The sequence below is a fragment of the Passer montanus genome, unplaced genomic scaffold, assembly GCF_014805655.1.
Source record: "Passer montanus isolate IOZ18808 unplaced genomic scaffold, ASM1480565v1 scaffold8, whole genome shotgun sequence".
NCBI lineage: Eukaryota > Metazoa > Chordata > Aves > Passeriformes > Passeridae > Passer > Passer montanus.
In genome coordinates this window covers 8,327,869-8,351,089 of record NW_024373256.1, presented here as the reverse complement: position 1 = coordinate 8,351,089, position 23,221 = coordinate 8,327,869, and the positions used below count along the sequence as shown (strand labels likewise).

At 43.2% G+C, this 23,221-nt stretch overlaps 1 protein-coding gene across 2 annotated transcripts in view; it reads left to right on the top strand.

Moving 5' to 3' along the window:
• XYLT1 (xylosyltransferase 1) overlaps window positions 1-23,221 on the top strand; it is a 175,479-nt gene that overhangs the window by 118,063 nt on the left and 34,195 nt on the right. For both annotated transcript variants that reach the window (XM_039732332.1, XM_039732331.1), the window contains one exon: window positions 16,365-16,445. In XM_039732332.1, the coding sequence (XP_039588266.1) occupies window positions 16,365-16,445 (81 nt within the window). The remainder of the gene's footprint in view (window positions 1-16,364; window positions 16,446-23,221) is intronic.

Genomic DNA, 23,221 nt, shown 5'->3' with positions numbered 1-23,221 from the left:
TGTTGGACAAGGTGACATTGGTTGATAAAAAAACCAAAGTGATGACTTCTAAATGAGGTCCCTGGGCCCAAGAATATTTGCCAAGAGTGAAAAGGTGTGAGTGCAGGGAAGAGATCTTCAGGTTTTCTTCTGTGGTAGGTGAAAATAATTACAATCAACAGATTTTAGGAAGAAGTTCAACCTTTGGGAAAAATGCTTTAGCACTTTTTAAAGTTATTTTTCAGGTGCTAGAACTACCTGAGAGATCATGTCCTTGTTTCTGCCACTGGCTCAGTTTCATCCTCTGCAAAGCATGGGTGACTGCCATTCTAAAGAAACCACATCAGGGATGATTTCTGTTCTGTCAAATTCACCATGACCTGCCTCAGTTTCACCTGTGACCAAATGACACAACTTTTGGAGCAGGTGACAGGGAGAAGAAAAGAGAATACAGTTTGCCTAGAGCTGGGTACACCAGACTGGAGCTACCCAGCTGCTCTCACAAAACATCTCAGCTTTTGCAATGTGCAGGCTTGAAAGGCAATATTGGAAATACAGGAAAATCTCCTCTTAGAACTGAAACAAAGCACTTAGCTTTCACATACAGCACTCTAGCTCTGGGATAAATGTCTGAGACCCAACTGTGCCCTCTTGATGGCTGTGAGCTTAGAAATCCCAAAGCCAGCAGGCCAGATGATAGCTGTGTTATGGCAAATAAGGAAAAGCCATTGGCTCAGAAGGCAGTTCCACTTTCTCTCTGTCTCACTTCTCATCAATTTGACTGGACTTAATTTAACAATTCTGTGTCTCACTGAGATTCAGACTTCAGAGCTGTCCTCTAGAGATCTCTCCTTCCTGGCACTGCATAAATTGGTGCTAGACATGAAAGCCTGGATAAAGGATACTGACTTTCCAGGGCTGCGTTTGACCTTACACCCCACATGAAGTGTTGCAGTGCTGATCTGAAAAGCAGGCCTTGCCACTAGAATAATGTACCAGGCACTAGGCAAACAGTACAGTGTTCTTTAACGTGCCCTTTGGAATGTTATCCTGGGCTGAAGCAGTGCTCAATCGTCTCCCTGCATCGAGAGGGGAGTGCAGCACAGGTAGCTCTTGCACTACAACATCTGTTAAGATGCCAGCGCCTGAGGTTTTTATCTCAGGATTGTCACTGACATTGTATGTGGCTTTGTTTGCTCAGAATATTGTTATCTGGCAAGCCAGATGTCAATCTACTCTTAATGCTTCACAGGGAATCTTTTTTCCTGTCCAAAAGGAACTTTATCAGTGTTTTTCTTGAATCTGCATTCTCTGAGAATTTCAGATTTGCTTCTTTCTTTAATCCCTCAAATAACCTTTTCTTCTCTTCTTTCCTCACTTTGCCAGCAGATTTGCTTGAGATTTATGTATATTTTGAAAGTTATCTTTTTGATTTGCTGTTCCACCTCTCTGTTTTACTGTTAAGTTATCAATGGTTGGGAAAGCAGTGGCTTTGTGCGTGGTCACAAATGGGTGGAGTAAAATGCAGAAATTATTGTGGCTAAAAAATTTTATTTACCTCTCATGTTAGCATAATGTTTTCTTCAAGCTGGTGAATGTTAGTGATGGAAAGCCCACCCTTCCTCTGTGCAGCCACAGCAGCTGAGGTTATTCCTTCTGCCCTTCCCTCCTGGATTTGAGGATATAAAGCAGCTTTTGCTGTGGGGAGCTGACATCTGCAGCTCATAGTTACTCCTCTGGGTATTCAGTAGTTCTGAGATGTGCTCCACAGCCTGAAACTGGCAACAGAAATAAATGCACCTCAAACTGGAATTGGCTCTCCAGGCATCTTTACTGTGCCGGCAGATTAAAGATGCATCAGTAAGGCACAGTTTTAGAATAGGATTTTTACTCAAAGTGCTCTTGTACTTGGCAGCCTTGGCACTGTTGATTACAGTGCTGAACATGGAGCCCTTCCTCTCTTCCCATGAGAACTGAAGCATCTGAGCTGGTGTGTGGCCCCCGGGGGATCTGCCTGGCAGAGCAGAGCCCCAGATGCCAGACTTGCAGTTTGGTGGGCACTGCAGCCTCTGAGCCCTGTTGGGCTGCCTGCCTGGGGGCCCCTTCTCCTCTGGCTTGGCTCTGGGGCTGCTCACAGGGAGGTCCTCAAGCAGAGAGCCAAAGGGTTTTCATCTGTTTGCCATTTGCTTTCTGGATGTAATTTATTTTTTACTTATTTATGACTGAGAAAAAAGTCTGTTTCCTAAAAAGAGTTAAATGTGAGTCTGCCTGGATTCATTTGCCATTCAGCCTGATCTATAAACAGTAACAGCAGCAGTGTTGTGATAATGTGCACTGAAGTTCCATCTTTTGTCATCAGGATGCTCCAGGAATGCTTGGAATATTGTATTTTTGTGAGGGTAACCAATGTGTTGGGGCAGAGGAAGGCAGTGAGCAGCATGAGGGATCTGGCCAGCTCTGTATTTCTCCTTCACAGCTCCAGGGATATTTACAAAACCTGGTTTTCACTTACAACTTGTCTCTGTGGACAAATAGTGTGGGGTGACCAAGCCAAGAAAAGAGTCCTTTGTGCAGAATAGCTTTTGTACTTTACAGCCATGGTTAGAGAAATTCCCCACTAGCTGCCCCATCCTGGCAAGCCCTTCCCATGGCATTTAGTTACTCACTGTATTCCTGGGCAAGAAGCTCCAGTGGAGTTTGAGCTGCAGTGGGATGTTGATCATCAGGGAAATCCCAGGTGTGACCTTCTCCCTTGAGTGCTCTCCCACAATTTTGCTCCAAGTGACTTTTACTTCGGATTAAGTCTGAGGTGGGAAACAGAAGCTGCAGAGGAACAGTCCTTCTGGTGCTTACCTGGGTTATGTGAGCAGAAATTGTAATGTCTCTTCAACTCACTTGAGTTTTGCTGTGTTTTTTTAGAAAGTTCAGTGCAATCATTATAAAAATTGAAAGAGGGAAATGTTCCTATAAAGGCATTGCATTTTAAATGTGCCCTCCCTTCGTGGTCCTGCTGAATTCTCTCAGGAAATTAAAAATCTGCTGAAATTGCCATTAAGACGCTCTTTTGTTTAGATTTCAGGATGCCACTTACAATAAAACAGCTGTAAAATAATATCTGGTGGCAGTTCAAAATGAAGATAACACAACATGTGCTGTTATACCTTTCCCAAGTCACTTTTAAATAGTTGTGAACCAAAAGGCCATTAAAGGGTGAGCCAAAATGTCCTGACTAGTGCTAACTGATCAAAACTTTGTATCTTGAGATATTGTGGGAGCTTTGACCTGGCAGTGCAGAATCAGAAACCCCAGACCAGCATTTTGCTGTGCAATCCAAGGTAGAATTAGGGACTGGCTGGCTTTTACACTTGCACCTTACTACAGTGGAATACTTCTCTGCTCAACCTGCACAGAGCATTGTAGGATACCCCTGAATCTCCCTGTATAAAGAGCAGTGCTGAATGCCAGTGGCTGTTTGTGATGGCCCATCTGTAGCTCCAGGCTGATGGGAGGGGATGAGGCCCTAAATGGTTCATTGTAGCACATTCCACTCTGCTGCACGCAGTTTAATTATATCCATCATTCAGCATTACTTGATGAACCAGCTGGAGGCACAAGCATCCCTAAGCTTTCATCAGGATAATTGCACTCTTTGCCACATTAGGAGCTGGTTTGGGGCCAAGTCTTTTCCAAATGCAGAGTTGATCTTGGTTTAAAAGTTTGCTGCCCCAAAGTCACTTCTAGCAGGTAATCTTGCAACAATGCATTCTTGGGATAGCTGAACACTAAAAGGTCTATAAATCCAAATTGGTTATTTGTGTCACCTTATGGTTTTAATTGAGGCAGCCTCAGATGTTTTGGCAGTGGCTCAGATCACTATTCATATGATGGGATGCACTGTGCCAGTCAGGTGCAAGGTAGCTTCAGATGATTCCCATGGCAAGGGCCTGCAGGGGCCGTGGCTCTGCTGGCTCTGTGAGGGTCATTGCTAAACCTTTGTGCAGCTGGTATTGTGTGGGCACTGGAGCTGCTCCCATGGGGCTCGAGTCATGTTACAGGTGGCAGCTGCAGATCTGCAGCTGAAGGCTAAAACACCCTGATCTTTCTTCTCTGTGGGAAAGTGGTACGTGTGGTGTGTGATGAGATACCAGTGCTGGGTATTGTCACAAAGTGCCTGGAGAATCATTTGTGAACCACTGCAGCCCAGGAGGGGAGAGGCAGCCAGGCAATGGCTCTGTGTCACAGCCTGTCCACTTGGTAGTGCCAGGAGATCACTGGTGACAGATTGCATCACTGAAGTTCATGTAGCTTTTCTAGAGCTTTTTCTTGAGTTGAAGTGAAGCCCTGGCTCTCTTCTGATGGAATAAGACTGTGCTGGTTGCAGCTCATTGAGCACAGCAGTGAGCAGGGACATCAGCCTCCCACCCTGCCAGGTGTTTTCTCAGCAGCCCCAGTTATATCAGGGTGTGGATCTGAACATTCCCATTGAAAACATCCTCTCTGCCACGGGTTTGTGCCTCATATCCCAGCTCTGCATTCCTCACTGACTTACTCCAGAACAGTCTCAACCAAGAGTAGGGCAAGTCATCAGGTGGCACAAATTGTCAAAATAAGATCATTGCTCAACCCAAATAAAGGTGACAAAATGTGACCTTTTGTTGTTAAAACCAATTAAGTTTCTTTCCATCAACTCTCAGTTCATTATCCCTTTCACCCCCCAGGCCCTGTTTTTCCATCTTTTCAGGCTTGGTACAGAATTAATGTTAAATCCCATTAGCCTGACCCCGTTTTCCCTGTTTTGCCTTCTGGTCCTTTGCATTGATGCACTCCGACAGGTTGATTCGGCAGCTCAGGGATCAAAGGGAGTGGCAGGCCCAGGAGGAGCTGCAGGAAGGGGCTGGTTTGTAATAATTCACTTCACTTTTGAAGGAGTTTGTGAAAGTGCCTCAGCACTGGGGTCTCACTGGGCAGGTGAAGAGCCCTGGGCTTCCTCCCTGGCACAGAGAGCACCACAGGGACCTTGTGCTGGTGGAGTCCCACCACTCCCCCCTTGGCATAACTCCAGTTAGGAGATTGCAGCTGCTCACTGGATGGGTGTATATTCCCTCTGGTCTTTTAGAAAGTATGAGATGGAGGAAAATGTTTATTTACCCAGGTCCATCTTCCCCACTGCATCAGAAGAACCACCTGCTCTCAGAGCAATGTCACACAAAGCTGGCCAGTTTTTGTCCAGGATCACACTGCAAATTAAACAAGAGGTTGCAAGACCCAGAAGTGCTGAGTTTTATACCTTGAGCCCTTTTAGGAGGGGCTTTCCTGCTTCCTTTCCCAGCACAAGGAGGGTGGTCTCAGCTCCCTGCTGCTCCCAAGTTTAGCGTGAGCAGTTTCTGCTTCTTTATTGATGTGGAAGAACACCGGGTGTGGCAGCAGGGAGTGTCTGTGAGCTCTGGGGAGGATGCTGGGCTGGGCCATTTGGGATCCTGTCTGTCCTGCCTTCCCTGCTGGAGCTAGAGGTGGCCCTGCAAAGAGGGGCTGGGGCAGAGTGGCTTCAGCAGGGAGAGTGCAGGGAAGGTGTTCCCTGAGTCCTGCATGAGCTGTCCTCGGTGGCTGTGGGCTCCTGCTGGCTCTGGGGTGTCCTGGACAGGGTGGGAATGGCTCTGCTGGGACAGAGGGGGAAGGGTGGGGTATCACCATCCCACCATCAGCACAGTCACAGTGAGCAAGTTATGTTTCAAAAACTGAGAAATTTAACATTAAAGCTGGGTAAGTGGCACCCTAACTCCTGCATTCAGAAAAGCAAAGATTTCTCATGACAAGCTGCAAGACTTTTGCAGCAGATAGAGGAACACACAGCTCACATGATGGACTTTAAATCCCAGCTGGATCTGCTCAGTAGATCCATCCCTGGCACGGCACTGGCCCGGGTGACACCTGGGGGTGCTGGAGGGTCTCTGCTGTGGCAGGGCAGCAGGGCTGCACCCCCAGACTGACAGACCCCACCAGGCAGAGCTCTGTCATGAGAGGCAGAGTGAAGGAGGTTTCTTCCTTCCCACTTTCTTGGAAGAAACTGAGCATTTTTAATTATAATTGCTCAACAACCATCAAATCGTTTTTCAACAATTAGCAAATCATTTTTCGTATTGACTTGTACAAATAAAATTTCAGATGCACGCGGGAATGTGTGAATTGGATGAAGTGAATGGTTGCTTTAAATCTATGCTCATATTTAATTTTAATTTCTCTTTTTGCACAAAACTCTTGATAATTTAATTTTAGAGATGGTGAAAAAAACTGCTGAATATAAACCATGCCATGTAAAATGTACACGGTATAAACAAACAAAAAGCTCCTATTCAGCCCAATATCTCGATTTTTTTCTTTTTGTACAAAGTCTCACTAATTTGAGTAATGAACTTGATAATTTCTGAAGCTCACTCCACTTGCTTATTTAATCAGTGATTATTGTTTTCATCAAAATGGGATGTATCGTGTAGGCAGATGAGGTTCTACATGAATATGCAGCAGCAGAGAAACACTGAAAAAATACAAAGCAGTGAGCATCATTCTGTACTAAATAAAATCCCAGTGCTTTTATAAAGCTAAAATTATATCATGTTTACTTTTAATAATTAAATATCCTTGGGTATTAGCAGCTGGTTAGTCAAGTATTTCAGTACTCTCTTTTTTCAGATGCTTTCCAGCAGATATTAAGTGAACTGAGATGTTTTTGTGAGACAGGATAATCCTGTCTGTCTTAACTCTTTGTAGTGCAGCATCCTCTCAAGTGACATTCTGGCATCCGTAGGACCATGGCCCATCAAGAGTTTGTGGGAGTTTGCTGTCCTGATCCCTGTACTGAGGCAGTGATTGGAAATGAAATGGTTTGATATTATAATAATAGGCAAAGGCAACTTTGTGAAAAGCAAATATCTTGGCAAATACTTTTCAGCAGCTTTAGCAGTCATGTAGTAATTGGCATTTACATTATAGTTACATTTGCTGCCACTCTGACACAATGGATGGGCCTTATGGAAAGAAATGGTTGTTTGGGGAGTTTTCCTATAGGGAATTACCTACCATGAGACAAGACAGGGAAAGACAGAGCACCTCTGAGAGTGAGAGGAGGACAGTGCTGATGTTCATCTGTTAACATGCTGTCACACATGGAACAGCACGTCTTCACAGCCTCTAAACTGGGAAACACCACAAAACCTTTGTTATGATTTCCCACAGCCTATTCCAGGGACACAGAGCTGGGTTTGTGCTCTGGCTTACACAAGCATAAACTGAGTGCAATGCACTGATTCTGGAGCATTACAGATATGAAAACAGAATAAAGCCCTTTGCATAGTGCTTTATCAGTAGGAAAGAGAGTAGAAAAAAGGGTTTTTTTCCATTGATTAAAGGACTTGCAAGAGAGAACGTGTCTCACTATTGAAGGTACTGAAAATATTTTAAGGAACAAAATATGGGTAATTTGTGTACTGCTTTCTTCAAAGATGCACTTTGGGCAGAAAGTGCATTTACCAATGTTTCTGTCACTCCATAGGGTTTTTTTTTTTTCTAGTGAGAGAAGGCCCTTATTGTGACACAAGTATTAAAATAGAAAAATGCTGAAAAGAGAGATTGTTTTTGTTCCTTATAGGATTAAAACTAAGTAAATAACTTCAATAAATTTAGAAATTCTGAGCATGAATGCTCTTTAGATGTGTCTCAATGTAAATAGCAGTGTGTGTAGGTAACCTCTTCAGGTGCACAGCTGCTTCCTGCTCACTGTCTATCAAAATGATCATTTACGTCAACACTCAGCTTCCTTATTGATGGAAATGAAAAATGTGATAGACCTTTGACAGTGTGATATTAAAACAGCCTTTCTGTGCCAAATTGTCAGCAGATTGTGTGTGTTCATTAGCTCCACACTCTGCGTTCAATCAGTCATCACACTCTAAATAGAAAAAGGTTAAAAACATTTGCATTTGCACTTGTTGGTGTCATCCACCAAACTGGTGGTTTTTTTACCATGGAAATCACAATTCTTTCCATTTATCCTGAGCACAGCTACCTTGGAATTTGCTGACTGGAGTGCCAGTGGCAGCTATTAGTGGAAGGTCAGCTAAAGTGACTAAGGGGAGCATTGCGCTTTGTGTGAACCCCTCTGCCTGCCTGTGACAAGATTCCCAGTGTGGGCAGGCTCCCCTGCCCCTGCCTGCCCTGCTGCTTCTCCTGCATTGTATCATCAATTTGGGAAGGAGGCAGATGTGGCAGTTCTCTCTCTTAAACAGCTTTCACAAGCCCCTGAACAGAAACTTCTGCTCGTGACCATGGCTGCACCACTGCCCAAAGGAAATCTGCTTACTCAAGGCTGGCACCTTAGTTTGGGAGAGTGGCACTGGGGGATGTGGTTGAGTGATGGGCTTGGCAGTGCTGGATTCGATGATCTTAAAGGTCTTTTTCAAATTAAGCATTTCTGTGATTCTGAGTTTGGAGCTGACATAATGCTGAGTAATCATGTGATTCTATGAATGCTAAGTATTTTAGATCAGAGTGCAAGTTGAAGAGTCTAAACCCCACGTTGCTTTATTTTTTCTGTGCTAATTTGCATTATTCTAATTTCCAAATTTGAATAATGGGAATGCCAGCAAGGCTTGATAAACAGTTTTTGCCAGCACTGATAAAAATGAGAGTTTTTTTCATACATGCACTTCAACTAGACTGACATCTCTTGTGAATGTGGTAGGAGAGGAATTTTGCTTTACTACTGTATATACCTTTAACAAGTTTTCTAGCCCTTATCTAAGTTAGACACACATCTCTGCCTTTACATAAAAATATTTATTTGAAATAGGCATTTATAGGCCTTTCTGGCAAAGGCTATCTGTCAAGCACACAAATTCTGGGCTAGCAAGATGAAAAAATAAATAATGGTGGTGATATGCTGATGATTCATAAACTTAAATAGAAAAATAAATAGAAAATTGTTTAACAAATCAGAGTGAAGCATTTTCTTCCTTTCTAGCAAAATACCTCTGAGCTGCATGCATCAATACCAGGTTATGTAGGGAATAAGTCATCCTGCACGTAGCCAATTTTCTTTGATTATTTTCATGTCTACCAGGTCTTACGCAGTTGCACATTTGGAAGGTTCTTCAGAAGCTTTTGTTATTCAAGTATTTTTCAGTGCATTTGTTGTTGTTAAGCATACAAATAATCTAGACTTAGCAATTGCATACAATTAGATTTATGAAAGGAAAACTACCTTAATGTATTTTGTAGTTTTACTCTAAAATATAGTAACTTGCAACTTATAGTGCCTTTAAAATCAGAGAAAGAGAGCTGCATATGAAATGGTATTACACAGTAGTGGTTTTCTTATTTACTTTTTACTGCAGCAGCAGGGATGCTGAGAAAATGTCATTGTCACAGACAAATTAATTCCTAGGATCAATTCAAAGGTACTCCTGGGACTGAGGGCATTCTGTAAAAATGCTTCATAAACACCAGTGAGTTAAACATTGGTGAGCTGGTGACATATCTGTGGTGGAGATGGACAATCTGAGTTATAACTGGATTGGCCTCCCTGGAAAAGTCTCCTTAATAAATGTACCTGTGCCCCTAAGAGATTGAAGATGAGTTTAAGGACAGCTCTCAGCTCTTGACCTTGTGTGTAATCCTTGCACATTCTGCTTCTGGACACGTGGACATGTGAGCCCCGACCCATGAAGTAATTTATGACAATACAGTGTGAAAGTTGCATCATTTTGGGAGAGCTCCAAGTGTGCTATAATTCAGCACTTACTGTTCAGGGCTTCACCAGATCAGAGACACAGTGATTGCACCATTGTATGGTGTATTTGATAAGGTCCTGGAGATTTTAAGTGCTGTGTTGAAATTGTGCTATAAAATAATTGGAAATTGAGTAATTTACTTTTTTCTCAGTGAATATTTAAAGAAAGTCAAAAGCGACGTTACAAAGTTTTAATGAGTGCATGTGGTGAGAATTTTATTATCATAAAAGCTGTAGGGTTTATCAGCTGTTACTGGGCTGGAGTTTTTCATTAGCCAAGGGCCTTTCAGGGTTTCATGGGATATAGCTGGAAAACATTCCAAACAAATGAATATTCTATTTTAAAAGAATAATGAGACATTGAGGGTTTTATAGACTCCAAAGTTTGCTAAACCAATATCTCTAATTAGATGGAGAAACTCTCTATAGAGGCTTTGCATCAACGGCAGTACACACAGCAAATGTTTTAAGCATTTACATATCAAACACTGCTGGCAGCATTTTGGCAGCAGTCCAGAGCTGTAGATAGTTTTAATCACATTTGTTCATTAATCCTTGGTGGAATTCTCTTATATGGTCTCTTTAGGATTTTCATTTAAGCGTGTGCTGCTGCTTCTCAGCAGTTGGCTTATTTATTTATTTTATAAATACCATCTGAAGCCTTGAATTTATAGAAAATAGGCTGTGGAGTGGCTCAGGAAGCAGACGATGCAGTATATTCTATTTTCTCTCAGCAGATCTCCTTTGTACCCAGGCATTTATGTACTCTCACTAGAAGAGGTTTATTCAGCAGTGTGCCGTCTAAAAAAGACTTCCACTCCTTTTTGACTATGCGAGTTCTTTTCTTTTCCATAGGAAACAGACAGTGGTTGAATGGGAAGCAGTAATTGAAAGCACAGCCAAGATGACTGTATTGCTAATAGAATGTCTTGAGCATCGTACAGCACTGGCAAGGCTGCAGGAGAGGAGCTGCATCCCTTGTGATGAGTGATCAGTGCCTGCAGCATCCAAATGCAGGAGGCTGACACTTTGAAATACACAGGTGTGAATTCCCAGCCCAGATGGCAGCGCTGGTGCTGGAGCACAGCTCTGATCTCCAAGTACTCCAGCAGCTCAGCTGCTGAGGCAATAGTTTTCTTCCATTATCTTGTTCCTCTGTTAAACCTGACTTGAAAGACAAAACAAACCATTTAAGACAACTCTGTTGTAAAAGCAGAGGTATTAACTGTCACCCAGAGCCTTCCTTATGCAGTTGGCCTCTGAAATCATATCTGCTGTTCTCATTTTTATGGTTTGTTTTATGAATGGCTGTTATAGGAATCGGCTTTGCTGAGAAAGGCCTGCCATGCTAATCTTTGTTCTGTGATGGATAGCAAAGGCTAAGTGTAGCCTTCCCCTTTCTTTGCATTTTTAGATGGCAGACTTGTTGGGGTTTTTTTCTTACTTCAGCCTGGGTCAGGCTCTGCTGAGCCTCCCCTTGTGCTAAATTGCCTTTAGAGAGGCAGGAAGCCTTGGGAGCAGCAGTCAGAGGGTCAGGCTGTCCATCCAGGGTCTGAAAGCTGAACCCTGCAAATCTTTTCCCTTATTCTTCTCGTGCTGCATTTGCGTGGTTGATCACCCTGCTGTAAGTGTTCCAGAACAAGGTTTTGTAGATTTTTGCTTTTTTCTGTTGAATCATTTGCTGTTCAGGTGTGTGCAGCAACCACATGCCGTGCCCACATGTGTGCAAACCGGCCTGGTGGAGGGACCAGAGCAGGTCAGGATCCCTGTCTGGAGTGGGAGCATGCCCCGAGTGCTCTGGGTGCTGTGCAGGTGTGAGCAGCAATTGGCAAAAACCCTTCCCTGTCCCCTGGGCTGCTCTCCTTCCTGCCCAGCCCCTCTGTGCCCCTCAGTGCTGCAGGACCTGGGGAGCCAGGCTGAGCTCAGGCACTCCCTGGGCGGGAGGGAGAAGGACAGCCCCAGGCTAGGAGTAGCCAGGTGAGGAGCTCTCCTGAAGGAACTCTCCTGCCACGGGGCTTGGTAGTGATGGCATGCCTAATACTCTACAATACTGGGTTAATGAATATGAAATTAATAACTCACTGGAATCAAGGAGCTTAAGTATCATTGTAAGAATTTATTGAAAAGAAGGTAGCAGAATTTAAGGCGTTCAGTTCTTCCACGTTCAGGCTCTTGTGTGTACATCTGCATGTTAAACAGTGTTTAGCCATATTAACCATTTATATCATGCTTAACTCTGAGTAGGTGAGTTTGGCCCATAATTCCAGGTTTTTTCCTTCTGTAGCAGCCTTGTAGAAACAGTTTCTTGGCAAAGAGCAGCCAGGGTTGCTGTAGGTCTGGGTTCTGTGGGACTGTGCCTTCACACAGTCACAGGAGTCCTGGGAAAGGAAACTGTGGGCATGAGTCAGGCAGGAATGGGTGGAAACACCAAAGCTTTGGGCACTGGGAGAACTTGTAACAGTTTTGACTTATCCCTTCTGACTGTATGTTTGCCTTCATCATCCCTGCTTCAGCAATGAAGGCTGCTTCAAACCACATTAGCCTCCTTGCCCTATTCTCCCAAACACTTTTGCCTTTGTGTTTCTTTTTTTGCCTGTTCAGCTGCTTTTGTAATCCTTGCCTGCCTCTCCAGCACCCCACAGCAAGCTGTGTTTGCTGCCACCACTGCTCACCATGGCCAGGGCTGTTCCCCTCCCTGCGCTAACTCCTCCTGTGAAGCAGCCAGCAGACTTGTCATTAGATAGCCCTAAGTTAATCAAGATGTATAATTAATAAACTGAGAGCAGTTCTCTTTCCTTCATCTGATTCCTAACCAGAATCAAACCATCTCGTTTCCATACCTGTGTGCTGCCAAAAGCTTCTGAACTTTCGATCTAGCTTAGCCAAATTGTTATGAACTTCCATAGGTTTTGACATATTAATAATCCCATTGAATTGGCTGCTCTTCCCTACATCCTTCAAGTTGCCCATGTATTAAAGTACCTTGCTGAATCAGAACATTTCTATTAGCCATCACTATCCTCCAAAAGTAATAATATCTTGATTTCCTTTTCTCATACTCTCCAAAGGCTTTCCTAATCTGTTTTCACAGCTGCAGACTGAGGGCATCTCTTCTCTTTGCTTGGATTAGTCACTAAGGTTGGAGGGTTTGCTTAAAACCAGCACAGTCTCTTGCCCACAGGGTCTGGCTGTGGTTGTGCAGGGACTGCTCTGTGCACAGACCTCCAGTGTGTTCAGACAATGCAAACACGAAGTCACTGCTTCTCTTCCAGTTGTTCATTTCAGTCCCCAGTGTATAGGCCATATTCTGAAATTATTGCCATGTTCAGCATGTGCTTACTGAGTGCCTGGTTTGCCTGCTCTCACCCTGGGACACCTCAGTCCCAGGCCAGGGGCTGCTCATGAGGAAACACTGGTACCAGATTTTGTTTTGGCAATATCTTCTGAATTTCCTTCTGGATATAGGACTCACCTTTTTCTCTCCCTTAGACCTGTAACTCTAATCTTGACCTAACCCCAAGCAGAGTCCCAGCCCAGGGGCTCAGCCACATCCCCACTTGAGCAGTGCCATGAGTTGAGTCAGTTTTGCAGCCTCGCTGCCTGCCCAGCTGAGTGCTGCCCTCCTTGAGCCCAGCCCTGTGGGGCTTGGCTGAGCTTTGCTGAGTGGCACCTCAGCAGGTGGGCACAGTGCCCCTGCCAGCCCTGTCACCCTTGCTGCAGGACCTCAGCGAGGTGACCTCAGCAAGGGTCTGGGGGAGATGGGCACCCCCATCCCAGGTGGCAGACCTGCCCTTGCTGAACACCAGATCTGCATCAGTGAACTCAAACATGCTTTGTTTCCCATCACTCTTCTTCACTTGGCATCTTCTCGTGGCAGTCCTCCCCCACACACAGGCTTTCTCCACTCTTGGAGCTCACTGGAGGATTCGTTTTGCATTTCTCCCTGTGTGCTGCACACCTGAAAATGCCATTTTCTCTCAGCCTCTCTGCACTCACACCATCCTCCTCCCTGCTACTGATACAGGTAACCAGCTGACTAATCCTTCTCCCTGGTGCCTTGCCCTCCAAGTGAGTTTAATAGCAAAAGGAAATAGAAGTGAGAGTTGTGTGGATGCATCCATCAGGTCCAGCCTCAGGCACCAACTGCAGAAGGGTTTTTTCCTCAATCTGTATTCATGATGTGTTACACACTGGGGAAACTGATAGGCATGTGATATGTAATATTAGTATATTTTTAATCAGTAGCATGAACTACCCTCTCTCTCTTGTGACTTTATTTCCTTCTTAGGAGGGCTATGCTGCTCTTGTTACTTTCTGTTTTACCGTGATAGTTAATAAAAGATTTTGTGCCAAATTTATGCTCAGTGAATTATCCTGAAATTTTTGGAGCTACAGCAGAATTTAATTTGGCAGTGTGGAGTTGCTGTTGCTCCCAGTGATGTCTTCAGCTGAAAATCTCAGCTTTTGATTGCCTTACTTAGAGAAGAAGCAGGCCCACGTCTCCAGTGTTTTCCAGAGGAGTGCCAGAGGCGTTGGTGCCAGAGGCACTGCCATGGCAGAGGCTGCTGCTGCTGGATGTGAAGGGGTGTGGCAGCAATCTGTGCCAGAGGCATTTAGGAAATCTACCCCTCAAGGCAGAGGTTTCTGAAAGGTGAGGAGGATTTTAACAAATGCATTAACATCGATGGCCTGTTCAATACCTTTGATTTTCTTCTTAATGTCTCCTGATGGAACAAGAGGTGATGTGCAGCATCCTCATGATGCTGGGGCCAGAAGGAGCACTTTGAGTGAAAGCTTAATAGAAATTCAGTGTGGTGCCATGCTGAGCATAGAATTGGTTGACTGCATAAATCTAAATGTCAATTAACTAGAAAGTTTTACCAAATGCAACTATGATGTTTTAGTTCCGTGTTGTCAGCACATGAAAAGAAGCATATTAATTGATAAGGAGTAAAACTCTCTATGAGTTCTTTAAAACAAAAAATAAAAAATATTCAAAGTAGGACCAAGATACCACCAATGTTTTCAAGAAGAGAGAAAAGGTCAATTATTGATTACTTTGAGAGCTAAGCATCATTTGGACATTTATAAGAATTACCTAAAAGCTGAGAAGCAATGAGAAGTTTGTATGGCAGCCCCAAGTCCTGATACACTTGGTAGAGTACTGCTGAATAGCAAAATACAGGTTGGTGAGCAATCTAGAAAGGATAATGTTTTATTGAGTGGTGTGGATTGTTACTTTGGTTGATTTGATTTTTATCCTATAAGGAAATTAAAGCTCAAGCACTTCCAAACTTGATTATATTTCTAAAGATCATCTTTGCATGCCAGCTTTTGCCTAGAAACTCACCCGAAGATGTCAGCCATTGAAACCATTTCATGTGGAAGCATTGCTAAGTAAATTCACTAAATGCCTATTCATCCCAGTAAGATGGAGAGTCACTGGAGCAGCAAATGTGAAAATCTGCACAGCTTACTATACAGAAAGCAGTTTCTGAGTTTGCCAGATTGAGATGCAAAGTCTGACCCTGGGAGGTGTTGCAGCTCACATGAGGCAGTAAAGGAGGGGAGGGTTTCAGGGCCCTGTCTGTCAGGATGCTTGATTGACAGATAATTCATTTGGGGTAGATAATATCAATGAGATTATGAAAATAGTTTACTTGGCTGATAACATTTCCAGGTTGTTGCAGCCTGACCCCAGAAGTTAAACACATTTTGTACAGTTAAACACATTCAGGTTTAACTTGGTTTTCTATGGCTTATAATAATGAAATGTTTTCAAAATACAGTACCATTGTCAGCTCTTTTATCTTGAGTCTTTCTGCCACCAACTTCATTACAGACCAATTGCTTAAATGGTGTTGTATCCATAAAGTTGTGGATTCAAATGCAATTCAGGTGATTAAGATCTTTTTAATGTGATTTATTCAGTTTTCCTAAATATGCTGTCCTAGATAAACAGAGAACATTTTTGCTCTGTTGTTAAAGAAAGAACAGACCACAAAAGCTGTCAAGCATAAATACATTCTTGGACATGTCAGCTGAAATTTTGAAAATGCTGGTGTCAGATTGCCTGTCATACTAATTGGAATTAACCTTCTGAATTCCTTTTTTCCTGTTGATTATACTGCCTTCTTGACATCAGAATTCTCTTGTGTTATGCATTCCAACCTTGGCCTTCTCTCTATTACACAGTGAAAACAAATAAAATGCCAATAGATACTGAACCAAATTCCCTAGGAAATATCCAACAAAGCATGTAAAAAGGAACTATCAATGCAGTCATCTTGCAGCTGGATTTTCATACTTAAGAAGTGGTGAGCAGAATTACTTCATGCATACTCTGTTATAGTGCTTGATATACCTGCCAAGGATTGATAAGAAATTTGTTAAGGTGCAATAAATCTGTGCTTCCTTCCAAGTGTGCTTTCCTGAGCAGAGGGGGGGTCATTGAAGTTTAGCAGCAGGATGGAAGGTTTTTTTGGAACCACCTCCTTCAGAATCTGAGAATGGTCCCCAAATGAGAACAATAGATATATAAATTGCTCTGGATGCAGTGGTTTTCACAGTGTAATTTGTGCACCTTTTGTTCTTTCTCTCACAGGACAAACGATCAGCTCGTGGCATTCCTGTCCAGATACCGGGACATGAACTTCTTGAAATCACACGGGAGGGACAATGCAAGGTGAGCTGGCCCTTTCCTCACCTTATTTTGACCAGAGCACTGACAATTATTGTATGGTGATGGTTTCCAGTGTCACCTGATTGAAGAAATCATTAGTCCAGGAAAGAGAAGTGAAAGAGGAGGAAACCCTTTCCTGGGGATGGTTGTTTCTTGGCCCAGAGTGACTCCTTCCAGAGTCAGAGATGCTTTTGTGGGGAGAGAGGCTCGAAACAGTCTGATGTTGCATCCTCCTGTGTACTCGGCACAGATTGATGCTTTGTGAGCAAGAGGCAATTGCCCACACACAGCACTGAGCTGGCGGCCCCAGGAGCACTGGTGAGCAAGGCCTGGGTTAGCTGGGCTCTGCAGCACAGCCTGCCATGGGCAGAGCCCCAGCTGTGGGAGCCTGCAGCAGCCTGCAATGCCAGCAAGAGTGATGGTGGCCAGAGCTTGTCACAGTCTCTTGAAGTTTGGAGGTCCTTGAATGAAAATCCTTCTTCATCCCCCCTGCACAAGTCGTGGAGAAGGAATGTGCTGTGTTTCCCACCATTCATCAGTAGTGCTTAAACTTGCCATTGTGGTTTGGGGGGGCAGCAGTGACCAAACACCATCTTCCAAATGCTTTAACAACCTCTGCAAGTGAAAGAAGTTTCCCATCTGACTGCAGTGGTCCTGTTTTCATCTTTATTCATAGTTTTGCTGTTCCTCTTTTTTGCTGGTTTTGTACCATAACAGCAGTCCTGCTGCACTTCCAGCAACTCCATATGCTGAACCCCAGTGGCTTTGCATCTAAAAATATTTTTTATTCTGCTTAGGCCACCAGGTCTTCCTTTTATTCTGTAAAATGTCAAGTGTACCCAGAGAATGTGACACACTGAGTCATGTGTTCAGCACAGCAGGCAGACAGGATAACTCACAAGTCTCTCTCTCTCTTCTTGGCCGTTCTTACTCTTGTCACCAGATTTATCAATTCTGTCATGTTCCTGTTTAAATTAAGTCCTCACGAGCATTCATCTTGTGCATGCACAAATTCTATAGCAGGTAGTAAAAAATAATCCTGTGAGGAGTCATATCTAAAGCCAAGTCAACAGTTTTCACAGGAGAGTCCCTGGTTTGGGAAATGCAGAGTGTCAGAGTGATTGGCAGACTCAGCTCTAGCTGGCAATAGTGATGGACAGCAGAGTTAGTGTAGAAAAGAGGAGAGAAAGAGCCAGGGAAAAGCAGTTGGTCTCTTGCCTTCTTGCTCCTCTCATCCTCCTGAGTCTTCTCAAATTCCCTGAGCTGGCTAAGGAAAATAACTAATGGATTATGACACACCAGCATCAGGCTGGTTCAAACATGCCAACTTCAACCGGATCAGAACAATTTACACCAATTAAACACACTAAGCTGATATTAATTTAATAATGAAATGAACTAATGTGCCACTTGTCCTTCCATCACAGGAATAGCAAACTCATTTAGTTGTTCAATGGTTCTCTTTGTATAGACAACTAAATACCTTTTAACTTATTACAACATGTCACTGTGTTTTATTTTTTTTTTCCTGGATTTCTACCATAAATTCCCTGTGTATCAGGGAACATGATTTGGAACATGAGTGCAGATTTGCTATCCCTGTCTGCTATGGTTCCCTAATCCCTGTGTCCCACAAGTGCTCCCACTGCTGACCACTGGATGAATGGATCCTTTCACATTACCCCTTGGCATGCCCCCAAATTTTCTATCAGGGAGGTAGAGTGGCTTCCCTCCTCCTGCACAGCCCAGGCAGCTGTAGACACACTCAAGCCAGCAGCTGCAAGCACCTCTGAGTAATGCTGGTGTTGGGTAAAAATTCATTCCACTGTTTCCAAAAGCTGATCAAAAAGTAATTATCCCCTGTTTATATTGTAGGTGAATTTCCAGCTCTGCATCCACCTGTTGAGAAAAAAGCTATCTAAAGTGAAGATTTCTAGCCTGATGTTTCATGTTTAGTGTTTGAGTGACTCAGTCTTGACTAAACTGGTCAATGTACCCTCTGCTCCCCCCATCTGACACACAGGTCCCACCCGACCTTCGCTGAGTGCCCAGGTGTGTAAGCTCTGCTCACACCAGTGAGGTTTATCCCTGCAGTCAGGGTGGGGAAGTCCTCTGGGCTGAAATGCCTGCTGCCAGCTCAGGCAGGTGAGCCAAGAGCAGAGCCTCTCCTAGGCTGTCACCCCGTGTCCTACAGCCAGTGTCCCCTGGGAGCACGAGGGTGTGTAGTGGTGCTGCTTTACAATATTCTCCCAGCCTCTTGTGACCTCTGCCTGGGGAATTTCCACAGCTGAACTCAGTGACTTGCTCACTGTAAGAGTAAGGGATGAGGGTTTTTTTCCCTACTAATTTTTCCAGTTTTTAAATTTTGCTCTTTGCTTTGTCCTGTCACAGCCCAGGGGAAAAGAAAGACCCCATGAAGAGAATGACATGGCCAGGAGCTTAGTGGGGTCTGGAAGAGAAGCAACAGCCTCAAGGGTTGGCAGCAAAAAGTTAAGAAAAGGAAAAAAAAAGGACAGTTTTTAGAACACAGGCCAGTGTCCATATTATTGGGCAATAAAAGAAAACTCCCTTTGGATATCCTGTCCCAAAACACACTGGAACAGATTTTTTTTTTTTAAAACAATGAATTGAAACCATAATAAGGGAGAGGACACTGGCCTATACTGGCCAATAATGATTTAGCTGGTCCAAGGTGTTTTTCTCAAAACATGGGAACTAATAATACAGGAGCACAGCATCTAAATGTAATTAAAAGCAATGTATAACCCTTGCTGATACTTTTAATTTTAATTTCTGGACGAATAATGGCACCTAATCAATAAGCTTTTCAAGTGTCTAAGTCTGCCTTGTAAACAACTGAAAACTCTTAATTTCAAGTCATCATAGCCTTTGGATCATACAACAGAGAAAGATGAGGAGTGCCATCTTAAACCTGCAATGCTTGTACAGCTCAATTACAGTGTACTTTGTATTCAAGCCATGTTCACAATCAGTACTTGTTTTACTGCCAAATAAGGAGAGAAATCAGGCTTCCTTTTATAGAGTTAAATTTTCTTTTAGTTATGCCAAAGTCATGAAAAAGTGCATCACTCTGATTTTCCTTTAGTGGCTTCAGCAAAGAGAATGGACATGAAAATGGCTCTCTCACTCAGCTGGAGAAGCATTATTTCCTGACAGAGGTGGATGTATGAAATGAAATTGCACACAGTGGCTGCAGTTGTTACACAGTGCTTAGTGGGCAACACATTTCCTCCTCTTTTCAGTGTCTTAGACTATTAAAAGCAAGTGAATAACCTGGTAGTTGTATAAGCTATTGCAGTTTGGAATACACAGAGGATTTTTTCTTTTTTGGCGGGAGCAGCACCTGTTGGATGTATTATAAAACATAAAGACAGTCAAATGTGACATCTTCAATGACAGGCAGGAAGAGGGGGGTTTGTATAGAAACCTCTCCCCAGCAGTCATTTGGGAAACAGTGTAAACATGCTGAGAAGGCTGGATGCTGTTAGAACTTAAAGGAATTTTGAGCTCATAGACAAAATACAAACAGCTAAAGAAAAGACCTTAAAGTTTTGGTATGCGTCCATTCTTCTGCTGATTTTTTCTCCTCATTACTGCTGCTGTTTGCCGTTGTGTTGTCCTGTTTCTGGGTTCCAGATAATTCTAGAGGTGTTGGTGAACTGTACCAAGGAGCATCACAATCCCATCCCAGTTCTCAGAGGCTGGAGAAACCTTAGCTACCAAAGGACTGGGGCACGTTCCCAAATCTGCACTGCTGGCACATATTTGATGTGTGCACATGCTGATGTTGGTGTGCTGCTCATGGGGTTGGTGGTCACTTAGCAAAATGGATCACACAGTGAACACTGCTGTGTATTGCACTGATGGATTACCCAAACACCAGGGGAAAGGATGGACTAATTATCACTGCTGTTGGAATAGTCTAACCACGCGTCCTAGCAGCGCTTACACTGCTGCTCATGTAACATATTTGGTGGTTCCTTTGGCACAAATTACCCTCAGTCTCATACTTTTTTTGCTAAATTTTTTAGAACACTTGAGTATTCCGGAGCACATGGACTAAGATCTATTTTTTGCTTGGAAGTAGTTCAGCACAACAGTTGCATGAGAAGTGTAGCGACTGAAATAGCAACATGCATCTTCTCTGCAAAGAGACTGCACTTTAAAAATTTAGACATTACAGCTAACTTTCAAATGTTCTTAGTGCTTTATGCTAAGCATTAGGGGAGCCATAAAGCCTTTACAGCTTCAGCTTGACAATTCACCTCCTTGTAGGGCTTTTATTTCTGCTCAGATTTGGAAAACAGAGCTCTAAGCTGTCAGTGCAAAGAGAAACAAAAGCAGCCATATGTCTTGACGTGGGACTAAGCAGGATGTTCTTTGTTCTTAGAGTATACAAGCAAGATCATCTGCTGGTTCAGGAAGGTGCTTCAGTTGAGAAGGTTTGCAGTAGTAGCCATCCTTTATGGGGCAAGGGCAGAATTAGGAAGGAGGTGAAAATTGAGATACAGGTGAAATAATCAAGAATCTTATTGCTATCTAAGAACATTGAGCAGCACGCTTCATTTGCAGCCCTGTCATCTGAGGTCCTGAGGCATTTTATAAAATTATTATGACAGGAAACATCATTTGAAGCTGCACAGATGTTGTTGGCCCTGGTGTACCCAAAGGTCAGTGGCCTGATTTGGTAGCTTGAAAACCTTTATAGAAGGGACTCACACTTGCCCTCAGTCACTAGAAAGGAGGTGAGGAGAAAAGAATCCTTCCAGAGAAGACATTTATGGAGACAAACAGATGGTAAAATGTCAGGTTTAATATCATTGAGTCTGTCTGTGGTGAATTCATGCTACATTCTGCATACTATAATTTGCAGTTTTGCCTATTTAATATAAAAAGAAACAGAATCATTTGCGTTGTGGCCTCCCTTATGGTGAGAGAAAGCCATGTCATTTTTGACCTTCTAAAAGCTGTTTCAGTATTGCTTAAAAGATACTGTGTAGGTGAAGAGCGGGGTAAAGAAACCCACAGGAAAGTCTTTTAAAGTCTCTCTCAAGCTTTATGCTCACAAGGAAATGCATGGAATTGTTGACAAAACAAGGCAATTCCTAGTAGAGTCATTACTGCAAAAAATAGACTTTGCAAGTTTCCTACAACTAAAGAATTTTAGAGAGTTTTTCATTTTGCTCCCTGGCCTGCAACATTAAAATACTGGGAAACATTGAGGCTTTTTAAGACTTTCTCTGAAAAAGAGACTTCTCCTTTGAAAGAGAAAAGGTGGAAAGAAAAGTTTTTGAAAACCAGTGGAAGTTAATGTGTAAGAAAAGACACAGAAGAAGAAAGAATCATGAGAAATTTCTTCTAAAAAGAATGAAAAGATGTGCTAGGACTAAAGCATTAAATGGATATTCTGGGAAGATTGCATATGAAAGAAGCAGAAACAAATTAAATAGCACATGAGGTACCTATTGTAAGCTTGAAAAGTCTAATCATGTCCATATAGAGATGGAATAATGACCAGATAAAATGTGTGTATTCATCAGCTTTCAACAGCATCTCGTGTGGAATACCCTAAGTGCCATGGCTGCCTGGCTTCCATAAAGATGCCACTGGTTGAGAAGGGACACATTGAACATAATATTTCAAGGTGAACTTGTGTCTTGAAAGAGACACTCAAATTGCTGTACCATTTTTGCTGCACTGGAAATGACCTAAACTTTCTATTGCCCAGTGTGTGTGGCAGCAGCAGTCTGCTCCAGGTTTAATTGCACTCTGAACATAAAAGTATTTAACATACATTGAAAACATGGACTGTCAAAAAATGCTTCCAGCAGAGCTCCTTGTTCCATCACTTGCAGTTCAGCTTCAGCTACAGAAACTCCATGAGCAAACATCACAAAGTGCATCTCTCAGCTCTCTCTTCCTTTTGGTGGCTGTGTCACCTGGGTTTCCTGCTCTGAAGCCCATCCCTGTGCTCCCAGGGCAGGCTGTGCCCTTCCCTCCCCTGCACTCCCACCGTGCTCAGCTGCCCACGGGCTCTGCTCTGGCCATGCAGAGACACAGGTGACAAACACTCATCACATTTGAAAATGAGATTTCCTTCTGTTCCTTGGTAACTCCTGAGCGTTTAGCACTGTGGGCTAAACTGCTGAAAGCATTTCAATTTGTGTGCTTATTTATGGCTTTGGTTTTTGCTCCTGAAATAAGCTCAATCAGGAAATAAGCCCAGTCTTACTACAGCAAATTCAGTCGAGAGAGAAATTCTTTCTGATATTGTTGATGTTTTTTTCTGCATTGTCATTAAAGCTTTGGGGGATTGTTGAGATAGTAATGTGTTTACTTTATGTGTTTCCCTTACCCTGAGTAAGGGAATTAACAAAAGATAAGAATTCTGCTCTCGTAACATTTTTGACCTCATAGCAATTGCATTTAGGATGTCACAGTTAAAGCACATTGAAAAGCAAGTTACAATTATTCTTTCTCTTCCATCATTTCTGTCCGTACTGAGAGTTATTTTCAAGGCCTTTTGAAGCAGCAGGAATTGTTTGTTCTGTGCTTTCCACACGATGCCTGTCATACTGGGTGGAAATCTTCCTCGTCTTGACAGACTAAGTAGGTGCTATTTCTGTTTGACACTGTTCCCCTTTTCAAGCTTCACCTCCATTTTGGGAGTGGGGGATCAGCCCTGGAAGCTTTCAGCATGACAGGAAGGTCTCCGAAAACATCCTAGCCTTAGAAAAAGGTATCATATAGACATTGTG